The 19,333-nt window shown below is 37.5% G+C and overlaps 3 protein-coding genes across 3 annotated transcripts; 2 read left to right on the top strand and 1 right to left on the bottom strand.

Annotated features, from left to right (window-relative positions):
- The first annotated feature begins 389 nt into the window (after window positions 1-389).
- On the top strand, window positions 390-2,351 carry LOC114295858 (uncharacterized). Its single transcript, XM_082897260.1, has 4 exons — window positions 390-973; window positions 1,158-1,301; window positions 1,423-1,522; window positions 1,626-2,351. The coding sequence occupies exons 1-4, from the start codon at window positions 390-392 to the stop codon at window positions 2,349-2,351; spliced, it is 1,554 nt and encodes a 517-aa protein (XP_082753386.1).
- A 9,087-nt stretch (window positions 2,352-11,438) lies between these two features.
- LOC145804780 (uncharacterized) lies at window positions 11,439-12,909 on the top strand. Its single transcript, XM_082899888.1, has 3 exons — window positions 11,439-11,827; window positions 11,903-12,780; window positions 12,852-12,909. The coding sequence occupies exons 2-3, from the start codon at window positions 12,352-12,354 to the stop codon at window positions 12,897-12,899; spliced, it is 477 nt and encodes a 158-aa protein (XP_082756014.1). The 5' UTR covers window positions 11,439-11,827; window positions 11,903-12,351; the 3' UTR covers window positions 12,900-12,909.
- Window positions 12,910-15,648: 2,739 nt separating this feature from the next.
- On the bottom strand, window positions 15,649-17,155 carry LOC114295852 (uncharacterized). Its single transcript, XM_028240141.2, has 2 exons — window positions 16,779-17,155; window positions 15,649-16,266 (listed from the first exon to the last, which is right to left on the bottom strand). Exons 1-2 carry the CDS (start codon window positions 17,099-17,101, stop codon window positions 15,903-15,905), a joined length of 687 nt encoding a protein of 228 aa, XP_028095942.1. The 5' UTR covers window positions 17,102-17,155; the 3' UTR covers window positions 15,649-15,902.
- Window positions 17,156-19,333: the final 2,178 nt, after the last annotated feature.

Below are 19,333 nucleotides of genomic sequence, written 5' to 3' on the forward strand. Positions count from 1 at the left end.
TTTCTAAAAATCTGTTTTCTCAAAACGATTTGCTGGATTTGGACTCTTTGGTTCAAATTAAGAACCGTGACACAAATTGAGTCCGAACTGTAGCACGAAGGCCTCACGCGGGCGCGTCTATAGCGAGTCACAAATTTCAAAAAGATGATGCGTCTTTTGATGAAACTTTTGAATTTGAACCATGTCCAACTCAGTTATCGGGAGCTAATGTGTTACGACAGCTAGGGCCTAAGCATCAACCAACTAACAGACAAAAAAGAACTAGGAAAGGAAAAAGAGGACAACGAGGAGGATCATAATTGGAGGAAGAGGAGTATTTTCTTTGTGCTTCCATATTGGGAGCATAATTGATTCGCCACAATCTTGATGTAATGCACATTGAGAAGAACATGTGTGATAATGTATTGTGGACGATATTAAACGTTGATGGGAAAGGAAAGGATAATTTAAATGCTCTTCGAGACTTGCAAGATATGGGAATTCGAAAGGCATTACATCCTAAAAAAAGGGTTGGGAACAGGTATTATTTGCCGCCTGCATGTTTCGCTATGAACAATAGAGAGAGAGATTTGTTTTGTACACTCCTGAAGAATATCAAAGTTCTAGATGGGTATGCATTCAATATTTCTTGTCGTGTTAACCTCAACCAACATAGCATATCTAGACTGAAAAGTCATGACAACCATATATTGATGCAACAAATACTTCCAATAGCAGTGAGAAATTTGTTACCGAAGAAAGTTGTTGAACCATTGATTGAGTTAAGCAATTTCTTCAGCCAGTTGTGCTCCAAAACTCTAGAGCCAGATGGGTTAGATCGTCTTCAATCCCAAATTGCTCTTACACTTTGCCATCTTGAGAGAATTTTTCCTCCATCATTTTTTGATATAATGGAGCACTTGCTTATTCACCTAGCAGAGAAGGCCAAGATTGTCGGTCCAGTGCAATATCGCTGGATGTACTTTATAGAAAGGTGTGCAATTCTACTCCAATTTACAGTTATATTCATTTGTTTGTTTATAATTGAAAGTCGTGTGCATTTGTTTGTTTATAGGTATCTTATGACACTTAAGTCATATATACGTAATCGAAGTCATCCAGAAGGTTCAATTGCAGAGGGATACTTAGTTGAAGAGTGTATGACCTTTTTGCTCAAGGTACTTGGATAATGTCGAGTCAAAATTGAATCGACCAATAAGGAATTACGATGTTAGCGACAATCCTGGGATATTACTGGGTCATGCTTTAGGAAAAGGAAAATGGTTTGCACTTGATGACACATCATGGGTACAAGCTCATCGGTATGTGTTATTTAACACTGCTGCGGTTGTCCCATATCGAGAAAGATACAATCTTTGTTCCAAAATTTTATTGATACCATTAATAAGTATCTTGCATTTTATAAGTACTTTAAATGTATAGGGAACATCGTGATTTTATTAAGCGGTCACATCGTCGTCTCAAAGATTTTGATGTGGATCGCCATCACAATGATGAGTTTCCCAGATGGTTTAATTCTCATGTAAGTACTAATAATTTACATGTTTCTAATTTTCAATTCTCATGTTTTCAATTTTTAATTCTCTGTTAGTTAATGTTTAATTTTGTTAACTTTTTAAAAATAGGTTGAAGAGCTTCTAGCTATTGAAAATGTTGTGTTGTCAGATGAGATTAAAACTTTGGCATTGGGACCTAGTAAAAAGGCCACGAGATTCAGTGGGTATATAATTAATGGTACTAGGTATCATACGAGGAGTCGTGAGTGGAGAAGAAAAACTCAAAATAGTGGGGTTATGGTGAAAGCAAAGACTTGTAGCTATGCAAGTACTAGAGACATGAATCCCGTGGAAGGTGAAGTAGCATACTATGGATATGTGACAGATATTATTGAATTGTATTACTCATACGACCGTAGATATGTGCTATTCATGTGCGACTGGATTGACAATAACAAAGGACTAAAGCAGGATGGGTTTGGTTTCACACTTGTTAATTTCAATCATTTGTTATATACAAAGAAACAAAATAGTGACGAGCCATTCATCCTAGCATCTCAGGCACAACAAGTTTTCTATGTTTATGATCCCATTGGAGCTGATTGGGATGTTGTAGTCAAGATGAAACCTAGAGACTTGTATGAGGTGTGTGGAGAACAACCAATTAATGATGGAGAACATCACAATGAAGTGGAAGGATTTGGCGACCAAGAGTTAGATGCAACTTCATTTGCTTGTGAAGAGGACATAAATTGGGTTAGACAAGGTGAAGTTGGAACAACTATTGATGAAACTATTGGACCTCTTGGGATATCGACACAAACACAATCTAAAGATGATAAAGAAATGATATGATATTGTAATTTTGTTTCATATTCATTGTTACATTTGTGCTTTTAGCATGGATATTCATGTTAATGAAACCTTTGCTTTTAAAATGCGTCATTTGTTTTCTTTTCAACGTGATTGTCCTTGAGACATCCTTTTATGTCCTTGAGAATGATCATACCTATTATATTAAGATTGTGTTTAAAATTTAAATTTGTAGAGAAATTTTTTTACTATTTTGGAAAGTCTTAATGTAGTAGATTCTTTTGTGCCAAAAATGGTGTTGAACTGGTTAAAATTACAATATCATATTCTGTTAGATATTAAAATTCTATTGTTTTTGTATTCACTATCGTATCTATTGTACTTTGTATTCATTGCTAACCCATAAAATTCTACATGTATGCTTGTGGTCTTCTATAAACTAGCATGACAGATCGACGATGCCCTAGGCAGAGGCAACATTCAGCCTCTGCAAATTCTGAGAGTTCTTATAGTGGGAGTGCAGATGAGAGTTCTTGTAGTGGGAGTTCAGATGAGAGTTCAGAGGAGAGTACGCGCATCATACCTGATCCACCCATGTCATGGTATCCTCCAGGTAGCTTGCCTAGTGCATCATCGAGTACTGGTTCAACACATGACACTACTGCTGGTATGAATTATTTTATTTAATTGAATTACTCCATTAGATTTCTTTGTTAATGTTCTTTTTCTTTTGATGTTTTACATTTCTTTTTTTTAAACTAAGTGACACTACTCCATTTGCAAAAGGGGAACTCTACCCCAAATATTTAATTACCAAGTATGTTAGGGGTCCTCTAGGGAAACCATAAAGGCTTCTATGTTATGAACTAACAGCAAGATATAGTCAAATCTAATTAGAAGTTGTAATGATCATTCTACAGCCTCAATCAACACTAACCAATCTAATTAGAACATACCTAGCTGCCTCAGGTTGCCTCAACACATAATCAGAACATATACATAGACCTAGTTGCAACACTAACCAACCTCATTTGCCTCATCTGGGCTACCAAATGAGGACACAGAAAAACAAGCTTAAAGATGGCAATATTAGATGAAAAATGATATATATAGTCCAACTACTCTGCCAAAGCTGATCACATGTTTGTGCTGCTTTGGTCGGTCTCTGGTGGGATGGCGGGCTGTGGTTGGTGTGGACCGCCCCTGTGCAACAGTGGTACTCCAATAGGGTTGGATAATTTCTATTGCAATTTTTTTAATTTATAAATCCATTCTTGAATTTAATCTTGAAGCATAATTTATGGGTTTCAAGATTGACATAACATTCTAACTAAAGTTCATTTCAGTATTTATTTATTTCTTTTGTTCTTTTTCTTTAAATGCATACCAAATTGCAATGGAAGCCCCCATACACATAAGAGTGTTAAACTACTACTACAAAAGAACAGACATGCTATATTTAAAGGATAGGAAACATTTGCAGGAAAGGGAAAAAAAAAAAAACAACAGATGGCAGTGCACCATCTGATAGTCACAACCAACTTAATTAGTACATACTTGGCTGCCTCAGTTTGCCTCAACACATATAACATACCTAGATGCCACAATCAACACTAACCAACCTCATTTTCCTCATCTGGCTACCAAATGAGGATAGTGCAAAAACAAACTACCAAATGTGGCCCTACATGTTGGTTCTGTTTTTTTCGGTGTCTGCTGGGGTGACGGGCTGTGTTTGGTGTGGATCACGACTGAGAGATGGTGACATGGGGTTCAAAGAGGACTGAATAATTTCTTGAGAACTTTGTTGTTGATATGTGTCCACAAGATCTCTCTTTCTTTTCTTGTTAGAGACTTTACCACGATGAGTGTGTCGCCGACTGCTAGTAGAACCAACATGTTCAGTTTGTTGGTTACGTAGTTGAGTTAGCCTCCTCTGAAACTCCAGTGCTATAATAAACATCATGTCCTCATCGTCATCAGATGAAGATGAACCACATAACATAAGTGTTTTCAGCAAGTTGCTCATTGTTGTAGTTTAGTATGCTCTGAAGATCTTGTAATTTAGAGGGGGAAAAAAAGGGGGGGATAGTGGTTAGTAGGTAGAAGAATGATGATTGGAAGCAGAAAATGGTAGTTGTGCTAAAAAAATAAAATTTGCTCTATCAAAGCAACATTAAAATAAAAAATAAATAAATAAAAGACATTTTAACATTGAAATTTGGTAGAAGTTACTAAAGAAAATATCAAACAAGAAACTATACCTCAATTCTAGGCCTCTTGATGGTAGAAGTTGCAGTTGATTATAAGTCAGATGCTTGAAACTGTCATTTACACTGCCAACAGATGATACAAAAATCTATGATGCTTGAAACTGTCATGTTTGTTGGGATCTGGGATCCCGCCCAAGACCTTATAGAAATCATTGCAAGCAGAAAAACACACCCACACACAAGGAGACACAATATTTTACGTGGTTCGGCCCAATGCCTACGTCCACGGGAGAGTAACCGTTTATCACTATACCAATGAGGAGATTACAGAAAGATTACAATAGAGGAGGAGCTCACACTCTCCTCACTCAGCCACTCACCCGTCTCCCTCGCTCACACCGAGGGAGACGGTCTCTCCGCCTCACATCTCTCGCACTCTTTGTTGTCTCACGGTTTGCTCACACTTTGCTCTCTCCTCTCAACCTCCATTTATAGGTGAGGGAGTAGGTGGGAGAGCCTTTGGGCAGCCTCCATCCTTGACTCTTCAAGATGGTTGGTGGCCTTCCATTGTTGACCAAGGTGTGTTCCCATGGAAGAGCATCACCTCCTTCACATGGGGTGAATTCAACAAATCACCCCCTCAACCCATGTGAGGTGATCCACTGCACACACTGCTGCTAATCTTGTCACGCCCAAATTCAACATAGTCTGCATCTCTTCACTGAGACGCTGCATCCCCTGAAGCTAGAGATAAAACACCAGAGATACAAGAGGAGGAGGGAATCCGACATCCTCAACTCAACTCACACCACTCTCTGATTTGGAGAGAGCCACTGCTCCTATCTCCCACAGATCTCTTCCATGCTTCCTGTCTCGGATGTCTATACCTGCTATGCTTGAACTTGCGCAACCAAGATATCCGACACCCCCTGATTGGATGTCCTGCACCCCCTGCTTGGATGCCCTTGACTATCATACAACTCCTTGCATGATGAACACTGGAGCAACTAGAAAACTTCAGAGTTTGACACATCAACATCCTCAAGTTTCCTTGCTCGGAGCTTATTTCTGAACAACCAGCCTTTGCCCTTCTGCACTTCTGAACAACCTCCTGGCGTTTCCACATACGCTTGTTGTCTGTGCTGCAATCCCTGATGTTCGGTTCTGTCTCACTTGTCCGTACTGATGTTTGACAGTTAGCCCTTCTGTCAAGACAACTTCCACCGGTCTGTACAAGTTACCACTATGCAACTCCGTGCATAGTGCTCGCACCCATGGCTTCTGGTCTCCCTGCGTCAAGCTTGCTTGAGAGATCTGCATCAACTCTATCATCTACTGCCATGGAACTAAAGAAACCACCATAGAGAAATAAGACTTGCCACTCCTTGGCACGCACTCTTGCGTTTTACCTGTCTCAATTTCTCTGTCTGGAAGTTCCTGTGAACTGTCAACAACCCGCTGCTGCACACTCTTCTCGCGCCTCTGTACGACACTCTAGCGTACCCTTGCACTGTTGCACGTCTGCAATTGTACTTCTGCGCTTAGTATGCTCCTCTGCAACTATTGTTCTACATGTCCACATACCATTAGTACCTTCTCGTATACAGTAGCTCCAACAGCCACAGTATTTCCCTGAGCCTGTACTGGTTGCCAAATCATCTATCCGTCGATGAATGGTCTTCTCTTTTGATTGAACCAGATCCTCCGATCACCTCAACAACCAGGAAAGTTCCCAGGAAAGACTGGTGGGGTCACAACCGGTCCCACTTAAGAACCAGTCTCCTTAGACAGTGTCTTTTTGACAGAACTTTCCTAGACCTTTGATCTTGAGATAATCATGTCTGCAATCCTCTGATCGCCCCTGACCAATCCTGATCTCCCTCGATCTGCCATTTGATCAAGCCTGATCTCCTCTGGTCTTCAATGATCTATCTCAATCTGTATCTGGTTGTCCAATCGGGTCAGAATCTGCCCATTCTAACCTCTTCAGTGAATCCGCAGCGTTCCACAATATCCGGCAACCTTCTTTCGAGTATTGAAGATGGCAAACACCCATGTTTTGACAATCTTTCCAAACCGTTCAGAATTTCACTATTCTGACCTCGCGGTTGCGTCCGGAGCGGTCCGTTTAGCTAGGACCAACCTTCGCTGCACTTCCAGGGACCTCACTGAAAAACTATCCCCGAAAGCTGGGCCACACCACAATTTTCTGAAAATGTTGGGCCAAATTGCAATTTTCAGAAGTTCAGGGAATATTCCGTGTACCAACAGAATATTCCGTCCACGGCCCCTGACGCCGTCTGCCACTCTAATCTGCCTTCTTTTTACAGAAACTCCGTCTCCAAAATCTGACCGTACGGATGTGTCCGGAATACTCCAAATAGTCGGAAACCACTATTGGATCACCAAAAACGGACTCCAAATGGCTTCGATCTAGCCAAAACATTTTGTACGCCTCAGATCTGCGGCTGTACCTTCGCCGCGAAACACAGGATTCTTCCTCCTGCGGATGACGTGGCAGATGACGTGGCTGCTGACGTGGCACGCGCGTGCCATACACGCGCCTCTCCCACTCGTCTTCTTCCTTCATCCGCGCGTGGGCGCGCGTGCATGCGACTGGGCCGACGCGCCGACTGCCTTCACGGCGCGTGGCGGCGCGTGCCGAGACTGGGCCTCACGCGCCTTCTTCAGGCGGCGCGTGGGGGCGCGTGCCAACTCCTCTGGGTGTCTGCTTTATATGGTTGGACTCCTCTTCTCGAGCCCTTGCTCCTGGTATGCTCAAAACCTGATTTCGAGCAACTTGATTTCTGGGCAGTTTCGAACACCACGCTGTTTTTGTTCCGAAACGCCATCGACGAGGCTCTGATACCACTTGTTGGGATCTGGGATCCCGCCCAAGACCTTATAGAAATCATTGCAAGCAGAAAAACACACCCACACACAAGGAGACACAATATTTTACGTGGTTCGGCCCAATGCCTACGTCCACGGGAGAGTAACCGTTTATCACTATACCAATGAGGAGATTACAGAAAGATTACAATAGAGGAGGAGCTCACACTCTCCTCACTCAGCCACTCACCCGTCTCCCTCGCTCACACCGAGGGAGACGGTCTCTCCGCCTCACATCTCTCGCACTCTTTGTTGTCTCACGGTTTGCTCACACTTTGCTCTCTCCTCTCAACCTCCATTTATAGGTGAGGGAGTAGGTGGGAGAGCCTTTGGGCAGCCTCCATCCTTGACTCTTCAAGATGGTTGGTGGCCTTCCATTGTTGACCAAGGTGTGTTCCCATGGAAGAGCATCACCTCCTTCACATGGGGTGAATTCAACAATGTTGGGCATCGGGGTGATTGCTTTTGCAATGATTTGGGACTGATTTAGGACACTTGATCAAAGCAGAGTGAAAACAAAAAAATAAAAAAGGAAAACAAAACAGTATATAGAACACGTTAGGAGATCAATATTACTATGGTATCATGCTGTATTTTAATTCATCACACTTCAAAGCTGCATTTTTGCAAGCCTTGATACTTCCTAATATAGAAAGAAATTGGATTTCAAATTACTAATAATAATAATTTCCTGCAGCAGAATATACAATTAGAGAAGAGTATGCATTATTGGATGAGATGGAATCATTTTGATGCTAATGAGATGCTATTTTAAGTCCTGCATAATAACTTCCAAACAAACAATTAAGGGAAGGTTACACTTTATTTCTTATACATTTTTTTCCTTTCCATATTTCTAACAAAGTGTGTCAAGTTTATCAGACTATTTTCAGTTTGGAGTCCACAGAGCTGTAAAATGATAAAAATAATTTTTAAGTTTTTAGGTACCAGCAATGGGGAAACTAGTTGTATAGTAATGGGTGCCATGGCATCCCCTAGCCTTGATTAAAACACAAAAACTAGGTATAGTATATAATCTTTATTTGATTCAAATTCAATGTCACACACACTAGCCAGTTCTGAACTAGATCTCTCTCTCTCTCTCTCTCTCTCTCTCTCTCTCTCTCTCAAATTGAAGCTCGAAGAAACCTGTCATCACCGCAGATCAGGGTTAATCGTAGTCTCTCCTTTTGCCTTCGCTATGGCAGCACCCCCAAGATAAAATCCTAGTTCCACCCTTGGTACCAGTTACAGCATGATACCAAACAATTCTACCATAGTGATTAGAATAAATATTTCTAGGAAAACAGAAAATATAGCAGTGAATGTTGAGCAGAGCAGTATATAGAACACATTAGGAGATCAATATTACTATGGATGATCATTGTATGTAATGTTGGAAATGGTTATAAAATTCTGGATAAAACCAGAATTTTTTCCTAAGTTCGGTCTATTTTTTAGGTGGGCCCCGAGTGTCGATTTACTCGGGTCAAAGTGGTAACGCGTTCTATGCCGCGTTGTGATTCACGTGGTATATTTGGTTGCTCAAAACCATTACCGAGTGAATGGGAAATTGAAGCCAAAGTGTGCTCCATGAAAATGGAGTTTTGGTGGAAATTCCTTAAGGTTGTAAATTGGCTTGTCCCACATTGATTTGGTGGGAGGTTTTGAAAGGGTTTATAAGGCTTAGGGTGAGATACTTGGGGTGTGCCCCAAGGGGTACCCAAGTGTTTTAGAGGGAGAGGTTATGGGCAAAATGGGCTAGACCCATTGGACCCAAAAATCACCACACGCGCGCGCGCGCCGCCGCCGCCGTCCGTCCGTCGGGCGGGCTGGGCTTGGGCGCGGGTGCGTGGTGTGTGGTGGGGTTGGGCTTCTAATCTTTTTGGGCCAAAAACTTTTGAATTTAATTTTATTTTTTTTATTAAAATAAAATCCAGAATTCAAATTAAATTGGTTTGGATTATTTGTTCATCCAAACAGGGCCCTTCCCGGTTTCAAACAGAAATAAACTGTTTTGGAATTAGTGCACACCCAAACAGGGCCCTTCCCGGTTTCAAACAGAAATAAACTGTTTTGGAATTAATGCACACCCAAACAGGGCCCTTCCCGTTTTACTATCTGTTTGAATTAATTCAAATCTGTTTGAATTCAAAACCCAACAGGTATGATACCTGTTCAATTCAAAACCAAGAGTTACATACCTGTTTATTTCAAATCCAAGAGCCACCTTCACATCTATAAATAGGACCACCCTCATTTGGATTTGGTAACTCTAATTTTCGTCCTTCATAATTCTGCAAACTTCCTCTTCATTTTGCTGCATTATTTACTTGTCAGAAAGAGTGTAAACACTTAGTGTGTTCGTAAGGCAAACAATTTGTAGTGCTGCTATTGTTTGTAGTAGATCATTTTATCCTGGGAGATAGACGTCCAAATTCTGAAAGCACCGTGGAGAGGACGAATCTGTCTTAAGGACACAGTGTCAAACACTGGACTTGATCAGAAAATAATTCGAACAAATTAAATCAAGTAAGTTATTTAATTTATTTTCAGTGTTGTTTTTATTTATTAAAATCAGATTTAAATTTTGTTTTTGTAACAAAATAAAATCTGTGGTTTTATTTATTTATTTTTATTTCGAGTTTGATTTTTGTAATCAAACATATTCTCTCCATTTCTCTATTTCTTTTATTCTTGTTGTTGTTTTGTACACAACAGAATTTAATTTAATAAATACAGTGAAGATTGTCCTACATGTAAATGTTTCATTCATTGACTGCCCAATTTTTGTTATGAAATAGTTGTAGAACACATTTGTGATTTTATTGCCTTGCTCTTGATCCCTCCATTCTTGTATTAGTTTCCTAGAAAAATTTATTGAAGGTTATTATGGCTCTCTGAAGAACATGAAGTTCTGCTTTGTGAATAATTATGATGAAAATTTCTAATTTAAGACCTCCAATACACCTTTATTGACATGGACAGGCCCACTTGAATGTCACCCTCTCGCGACGACAATGAATAATTTATTGATGATGTGATGTTTTGTTGACAATTACATTAATTTCTTTGACAGTTTTGTGACTGGAACCCAAGTATCTTATCAATTTTTTTCATTCTTTCTAGTATCTTCTAACTTGATATTGATATTTGGATGAGTAGGTCATAGTTTGAGAGGCCCAACACTCATGCATGGTAGTGATTGGAACCCAAGTGGTGGAATTTTACATATTATGCCTAATGAGTTGAACCAAGTGGTTGACTGGTATACAACCTTGGCTTCTCGTTTGGGTGTTTTAGCTTGAGATGGGAACCTTATGCCCCTCACTTATAGAACTTGGAGCCATGTACCGAAGGAAAACAAAGAGAGAATTTGAAGAGAAGTAAAGGTAAAAGAATTATTTCATTTTACATATCAATTTTAATCTTAATTTGTTATTATTTATTTTATTTGTTTCATATTTTATAGTTGATCAATTTTAAGCTTTGATTTTTTGGAAAGCTTACCTGCTTGGCCTTGCAAAGATAAAATTGCAAATTGGAAGTGAGAATTAACTAATTATAGATCCAGGAAATTTGTTTTTGATTGATAATGTGAAATCTATTATAGATCCAGGAGAAAGTTATTACCTTTGTAATTTATTGCTATTACTTGATGAATTGAGCTTCATACTTGTATTTTTTAATGTCTTAGTGGACTACTTGTGCTGTAAAATTTTTAAAGCAAGATTTGTGGTTGAGAGTTCATGGGCAGCTTTTTTTAGAAATGATCATTGGTGCCAGAACTAATAAATATATTCACCATTTTGGATGATAATGAGTTGGGTTTTTTTGTTGAAATCACTTTTAATGATATTGAAGTTATCGTTTAGGGTGATATACGTGCATTATTTGTGTGTTTGTGCACAAGCATTAAAATGCTTGCAGATAAGCGCTGCTGTGTGTATACTGGTCTGTTAGCTACTGCTGTGGGCTTGCTGCTGTGTGTATGCAATAGTACAAAGTTGCCAATTATTTGCAGGTCAATACAGATGCCGACGAGTCAATGAAGAAATTTGTTTTGGCATCTGTTGGAAAAAAATGGTGAGAGTGGAAGGCTAGAGTTAAACAAATGGGGTATACGCCATTCAACAATGATGCTGATAGGTTAACTCATCAACCCGAAAGAGTACATGAGCATTAATGTTGAAGCTTAGTCTATTATTGGGGCACTCGGAAGGCACATGTATCATTTAAATTGTTTATTGATCTCTATCGTAATCTCATAAGATGAGTTTGTTAATTAATAAATTATCTTGTGTTTGTGTTCATATGTAACAGAAAAAAAGTACAAAAAACAAAGAAATTCGGAAGAAGAAGACATTAAATCACATAACTGGCAGAAAACCATTCTCAGTTGTTCGAGTAGAGGTATATAGTTTCTTTATATTTCAAATTGAAATTGTATATTTTGATTTTGTTACTTAATTTGAAGTGTAATTGTAGGAAACTAATAAGAAGAATGGAGCTCCTGCAACTCGCTTAGAGGTGTGGATGGTTAGGTACTCGAAGGATAACAAACCAAGTAATGATAAAGTTGCTGAGGTCATGGTATGTAGCACCATAATTATAATAATGCATTTTGCAGAACATTGACAGCTATGATTAGTTTGAGAAATCATTTCAAGTGCTCACTCTAGAGACTAAGTGGAGCACTGGCTTCAAGATGTTTATGATATCAACCCAAGTAATTTTGAACTCTTATTGAATTAAAGACATAAATCTACTACTAACATATATATAAGGTAGTCAGTAACATATATATAAGGTAGTCAGTAATTATATATAACCTTTAACAGTGCCTGCAAATTGGAAGTGAGAATTAACTAATTATGTCTTGCTCGTAGGCTGAATTTTATTGGTGGCTAATTACTAATTAACAATTGTAGACACAAATGAAGGATCTGGGGACGCAATCCAATGCTACAGATAAAGAAATTATCACACAGGTTCTAGGGCCTGAGCGACCTGGTCGTGTTCGAACATATGGATTGGGTCCTTCTCCGACAGATGTCTTTGGAGGCGGATATAGGCAATCGCAAGAACAAACTCGTATCATCCAAATGCAAGTCCAAAAGCAACTTAACCAATATAAAGCACAAATGGAGATGCAAATGAAAGAGATGATGGATGCAATGCTTAATCAACAAAAAGTACAAATGGAGATGCAAGGCACAATCCAAGCTCAACAAGCACGAATAGAGCAATTGGAGTCTCAACAGGCCATGGGTGGGCCTGTTGCACCAGCTGCTACACATGTGCATTCACAACAACAATTCCATGCATACACCTCATCGTTTAATTGCCATCGTTCGTCTGAGGAAGTGAGTAAATAGTTAATTATGAAATTTTCATATGACATTTTATTCATGTTATTTGTTCTTATCAAATACAGGTTCACATATCAAAGAAAGAAAAGAAGAAGAAGAAGAGGAAGAAGTAGATATGACAAACTCAGGTTCATTCTAAACTATTCTAGTTGGATTGTTTTCTCCTTCTCACTTATTTGTTGATTGGCTTCAGGTTCAGTCTAGTTAGTTGAGTTCTATGATGTGCATGGTCATAAACATTTTAAGTCTTTGTTGTGTACTTAATGTTATTCAGAAATGCATTAGAAAATGCTAATTTGTGAGGGTCAAGAAATTAAAAGGAGGGATTTCAGTGATTTCTGTCTTTACTTGTACCTTAGAAAAAGGAGATGTAGAGAAAAGAAGCTACAAAATTAGCTGCAAATTCATGCATCTCATTTCTACAGTTGCAGCTGCTCACACGAACATAATGATGTGATTTTTTGTAAAATGATAGCAGGTTGGAAATTGACAGACTCTATTCTAATTAGTATTTTAAATTGTTTCAGCATGTGGGCTGGTAGTCCCCAACAATCATACGAGGTGATGATCGTGAAACGATTCACATTCCAAACCACAAATTCACAATGAATGTGGTGAGGAATCTTAGCTGGAAGACTCATTGGCACATCAAAACCTACCTTGCTATCAGTCACTTGGATGTGAATAAGATCAATGTGAGGATTGATTTTGATTCATTTGTTTGTCAACAATAGATTGTGCATCAAAAAGCACGCTTCTGTTTCTTGCATTTTATGAAGTGTTGTTGGTCATCACCCATCATGTGCATCTACACTTTCCCTTTACTGAATGTACAACTCGCTGAGCAAGATGGATTTTTCAGAAAGTTATTTGATTTTTTTTTTTTTTTGGTTCTCTTGAGTTTCTAAAACTCAACATGGACATGGAATCCTTTGTTTGAATTGCATCATATGGAAACAATGTGTTACAGATTCATGGTTGCTTAGATATCTTAGTTGACAATATGCATGTATATGACACTACATGTGAAATTTTCACTTGAAATGATGATTTTGGTGAGATTACATTATGCATGTATATGACATGTATTGAGGATTGGTTTTAAATCTAGCAGTTAGGTCCAGGTGTTCCAAGCAGGGAAGACCAGCAAGCCACTGCAGGTTCTCAACGTTCATAATACTTGTAAGGCTGAGAGAACGTAAACTCGACAAGTTTCCAAGCTGATGGGGAATTGTTCCCACAAATCCTATGTTGGACAAGTTGATATATTGCAGTTGTGTCATAGAAGCAATGACTGGTGGGAATGATAAATCCATGAAATTATTTTCACTTAGATCCAGGTACTTGAGGTGCTTCAATTTTTGCAAACAAGGATTTATTTTACCATTCAAAATAGTATTTTATTTCATATTCTTGCATCAGCAGCAGGGAACACCCCCCCTCCAAACAAAAAAAAATTGGCGTTATTTGAAAAAACGCCACAAAATGACGTCATTGTAGGGAGCAGCACAAATTAAAAAAATAAAAAAACAGTGGCGTTTTTTGAAAAAACACCACTAAATGACGTCATTGTGACGTCACACGTTAATTTGGGACGGAGGATGAGACGGTCGTCAAAGATTTTACGGCGTTTAAGAAACGCCATCTAATATTTTTAGCGACGTTTTTTAAACGTTGGGTAGCTATTGCGGCGGCCCTATCAGCGGCGAAAGTTTTACACGTCACTATAAGATATTACGGCGTTTTTCAGGCTTTTCGCGCCGTTTTCAAAACGCCGCTAAAAAACTAATTTCCTGTAGTGTAATCACGGATTATTGGCCAGTTACGGTGCTAAACCCATAGGAGCGGGTTTGGGTCGTGACAACAACACATGATTATATTGCTCAATAAGATCAAGTTCTAGACGATGAAGATTATGGGAATAGTTGGTAGCTTGGGATTTCTGGATCCCTTGGTACCTCCCAAGTAACCATCTCTTCCTTCTAAAAATGTTACCAAAAATCTCTTTATTCCAGGTACTAGCAACTTGAGCAAGATTATCAAGTTTCTCACTCAGAGAAGAACTAGTATTGGTCCAACTATTTTCAACCATAGATTTGAAGTTCTTATGAGTTAACCAGGCAGCTAATAATTATCCTTGCTCGGTCAAGCTTGTTCTCCCTTTTGCCCAGCTAACCATGCCCGCCTTGTTTTAGCCGGATACGGGTGGGTTTCTCACGTTCTGGGTCTTGCATGGTACGATTAGGTTTGACCCAATTCCAGGCTCATGACAGTCCAATTTGCACCAATTCGATCCAGCCCACTTCATTAATTAATCCATCCTTACAATTCTCCAATCTTTTGTAATAAACAACTCAATAAACTTCGAAATACATGCTCACCAAATTAAATACCGGTCTCATATTAATAATTAAGTGTACAATTATGCACAGCGTTGAATAATACACAAAGGAGGAACCAAATGAAAGCAGTATTGACAGTGGGAAAATGGAGGAAAAGGTAAAGGCTAGATAATGGTGGTCCAAGAATTCAGAAGTGAGGGTGTTTTAGAAAAAATCCAATTTGTACACTAATTCAAGATGATGTGGAGTGGATGAGCATAAAATGGGGTGGGATGATTTGCTGCCTGCAGCAAAAACAGTGAACTTTAATTTGTTGTAGTGTTCGATTGGAGGATGCTCCAATGCTTAAGGGTCTGTTTGGTGCAGCTTATTGTAAGTTTAAAGTTGATAATCGTAAAGTAAAAATCAAAATCATCCCTCCCTCAACTTTCAGATAATCAAAATTTTTCAACTTGTTTAAGTTATAGATACAAATAGTTTAATACAGATTCTTAAATTAAAATAAATTATAAGCAACTCATTTAAGCTAACCAAACAACCCGTAAGTATTATTTTGTGCTGCGTACTTGAACCCTTCTTAATGCAAATAGAAAAATAATCTCTTCTTAATTCATTCCACCGATATGCCTAAGCACTAATCTCTTCTATAGTTTTGGAACATTTATTTGTCAATAAGACTAGAAAACCAGCCTTATACTACAACACTTCAGTGTTTGTTATTCATACATTTCAGATACTTAGCCTTATAGTCATAATAAAGTAGCAAGCACGTGCCTAATTCTTATACTTAGCTTTATAGTCACTCCAGAGTTGATCAACTGTCTTGCCCAACAACTGAACAAAGTAGTTAGCATTGTAACCATTTCTCATCTTCTTGTTAAGTTCTGCTACAAACCCATTTCTTCGACTGTTACAGTAATCTAAAAACCGGGCCGTAACATCATAACCTTGGTCCCACCGATCACCCTGACCGGGTTTCACCCAATGGCTTGGGGCGTATCCAGCCTTCAACCTCACAAAATCTGCAATTCCTTCTATCAATCCTCCAGGAGTTTGGCCATTCCCATTCCACTGCCATATATGCGTCATCTCATGATACAAAACTCCGGTAATCTCTTTCTTGACATTGCCGGAGTACCTTATATAGAAAAAAAATACTCTGTAATTTATTAATAATTCAACATAAACTAATTAGGTAGAAATAATTTAAATAAAGTAGAAAAAAATGATTTTTAAAAGTTAGGTAAGAGATATTTTTGACTTATACTTTTATGAATTATTAGTTTTTAGTAATTTATAATAAGCTTTATCAAACAATACCTTAGTGCTAATTGACCGTAGAGTAATGGGGCGTTTGGATTGTTATAACCTTTAACAGATTTAACAAATTGTTTGAAATCAATTTTAAAAGAACCTACTTCACCACGGGTAACATCCACAAAGGACATTATTAATTATTGCTCGTGAAAAATATCTAAAGGAAAAAACATTAATTGTAGCAAAACAATAAAACACGTGAAATAGGAAAACTAATTGATAAGAAATAAGAAACCAAATAAATTAGCCTATTCTATACAAAATTAAAAAAATTTAAACAAATTATTAATTTCAAAATAATAATAATTGATAAAATCTCGTCTGCATTAGTACCTTTGTATGTAATTGGCACTGACGTGAATCTCATTATTGACAGAGTAGGCGACGCCGTCCATAGTGTCAATGAACAGGCTCACTCTCGACACGCTCTTTCTGTCTGTTGGAGAGTTTTGCTGGAAGGTCTTCCAAATGAAACGTGTGGCAAAAATTAAGGTTTGCTTGCTGTATTCGAGTCCAATTTCGTTTGTGAACCGGACACCACCGGGCATGCTTGCTGCCCTGTTGGTGACACTGTATTCCACTGCATGGGTTGCTTGTAGGTGTAGGGTTGCTAGAATCACTAGACAAGAACAGAAGAAGAAGTTCATGTTAGCCATGGCTATTTTTTTTCCTTTTCCTTTCCTTCTTGTAAGTAGGGTTCATACGTTAAGTGTGGTATTGCAACACCATTTATATATAGATTGGTGATCTATGATCAGCCCGCAAAGTTGGACCTGGTGAGCTTTGCACTAAGAAATTAAAATAGGGATCATGGTAATTGGATAGGGCCAAAGGTAAAGAGATAATTCCTCCATTATAGTTTGCATGGTGGCATGGCTTCACGGAGTCAATCCACCACTTATGAAAATTAGATACAGAACGGTAGAATTATAAATCGGTGAAATTTTATAAAATTTATTAATGGGATTAAATTTTAAAAAATTATTCATTTATATATTTTTTGTGACTGATTTCTGTGTTAATATATTTATTTTTATTTTATAATTTGGCCATATTGTTTTGTAAGAAAAAAAAAAAAATCAGAGTGCTTTTACAAATATTTTTAAATGCAAAAAAAAGCTAAAGTTGTTCTTATCAATTGGAAGTTTTATTTATATATATTTTTTTTATTTTTAAGTAATGCATTTAATAAAACGAAATCAACCCACAATATAGGACTTTCCAAGAACCTAATTAATTAAGAAAAAGTAATGCATTTAATAAAATGAAAATCAACCCACAATATAGGACTTTCCAACAACTAATTAAGAAATCAACCAACAATTTAGGACTTTCCAAGAACCTAATTAAGGTAGCTGACAACTGTGGGTAAACTACCAATACATTTCAATAGTTGGATTTAATTCTTATTAAATTCTATTTAAAATTAATTTTATTAAAATTTTCGCTAAAAATAATTTTTTGTGATGATTTTTTTCATATATTGCTAAAAATTGACAATAAGTGACCTTTTTTTTGTTACGATTTTTATAAATTTTCGCTAAAACTTACAATTAGTGACGTTTTCTATGACTAATTTATTAAATTGTTGTTAAAAGTTAAAAATTAGTGACTTTTTTGTGACGATTTTTTTCACTACAACAAAATGGTTCTTTAATGACAAAATCACTTCGTCTCCAATAGAGAAATTTTCGTCACTAAATTGATCTGCAACAAAATAATTGTCACCACGTTCGTCGTCGATTGGTCGTCGCTAAAAGTACCTGATGATGAAATTTTATTTTGTCACCTATTATTGGTATTTGGTGACGAAACATTTCGTCGCTAAATCTTAAATATTTTGTCACCTATAATGTCCATTTCGTCACTAAAATTAAATAAAATTTCATTCTATTTGTTTTGGATAACAAAATATTTCATCATTAAAAATAGTGATAAAATTTTTAGTGACGAAAATATTAGTCATCAACAGATGCAAAAAAAAAAAAAAAAAGACCCTTCGGTGACGAAATTTTTTGTCAAGAAATATTTCAATTTAATGACGAAATACTGAAATATAAATTTTTGAAATTTATATATATTTTTTCAATAAACAGTCTCTGTGCATTTTAATAATCTATTCAATAAAATATTTAATACTAAATTTTTTGATTCATTGGAAATTTAAAGGAAACAAGAGTTGAAAAGTCAACTACAACAAACCAAAGGGCTAGTCCCTCATAACACTAACTCCAGCATGTCATCTATAATTAAGGATCTAATTTCATCTGGAGGGTTTTCATGCTCATTATGAACTACTCCCATGTTGGCTAATTGATCAGCAACTTTGTTACCCTCATGCAGAGTGTGGCCAAGAGAGTAATTGCACATTGCACCTTTGCAGCATAAACTAAGCATTTTCAATGAGGGCCTTGTTTTGGGCCATGTAGGATTTGGTTGATGGCCTGTTTTGAATCTGATTCAATTTCTACAGCTCTGGTACCTTTTTGGAAAAGGATTGTGAATCCTCTATAGATGGCCCATAGCTCTGCCTCTAAGCTTGTGCTATGTCCTATCTTGCCATAGTAGTCCCATAATCAAGAGCCTGCTTCATCTCACAGTAATCCCCCATATCCTGCCTGTCCTGGGTGTCCCTTTGAGCAGCTGTTAGTATTCAATTTAAGCTTACCTGCATCTAATACAAATTAATATAAAATTAAATTGTTGATTTTCATAAAACAACAAAAGCAAAATACTTGTCTCATAATATCAAGAAATTAATATATAACATCCAAACAATAATATTTATTCTAGTAAAATAAAAAATTACAACACAGTCAAAATAACTTGTGTATTTTAATAACTTGTTCAATAACAATACCTAATTCAACTATTCATAAACATTAACT

The sequence above is a fragment of the Camellia sinensis genome, chromosome 12, assembly GCF_055761805.1.
Source record: "Camellia sinensis isolate YWXY chromosome 12, ASM5576180v1, whole genome shotgun sequence".
Taxonomy (NCBI): domain Eukaryota; kingdom Viridiplantae; phylum Streptophyta; class Magnoliopsida; order Ericales; family Theaceae; genus Camellia; species Camellia sinensis.

Bases quoted from the DNA above. Each gene is read 5' to 3' on its own strand.
- LOC114295858 (XM_082897260.1), top strand. From the start codon at position 390: ATGTGTGATAATGTATTGTGGACGATATTAAACGTTGATGGGAAAGGA. The intron at 1,302-1,422 runs GTATGTGTTATT...TTAAATGTATAG, and splicing joins TCATGGGTACAAGCTCATCG to GGAACATCGTGATTTTATTA. The intron at 1,523-1,625 runs GTAAGTACTAAT...TTTTAAAAATAG, and splicing joins CCAGATGGTTTAATTCTCAT to GTTGAAGAGCTTCTAGCTAT.
- LOC145804780 (XM_082899888.1), top strand. From the start codon at position 12,352: ATGAAGGATCTGGGGACGCAATCCAATGCTACAGATAAAGAAATTATC. The intron at 12,781-12,851 runs GTGAGTAAATAG...TATCAAATACAG, and splicing joins GCCATCGTTCGTCTGAGGAA to GTTCACATATCAAAGAAAGA.
- LOC114295852 (XM_028240141.2), bottom strand. From the start codon at position 17,101: ATGGCTAACATGAACTTCTTCTTCTGTTCTTGTCTAGTGATTCTAGCA. The intron at 16,267-16,778 runs GTACTAATGCAG...TTTCTATATAAG, and splicing joins AGTGCCAATTACATACAAAG to GTACTCCGGCAATGTCAAGA.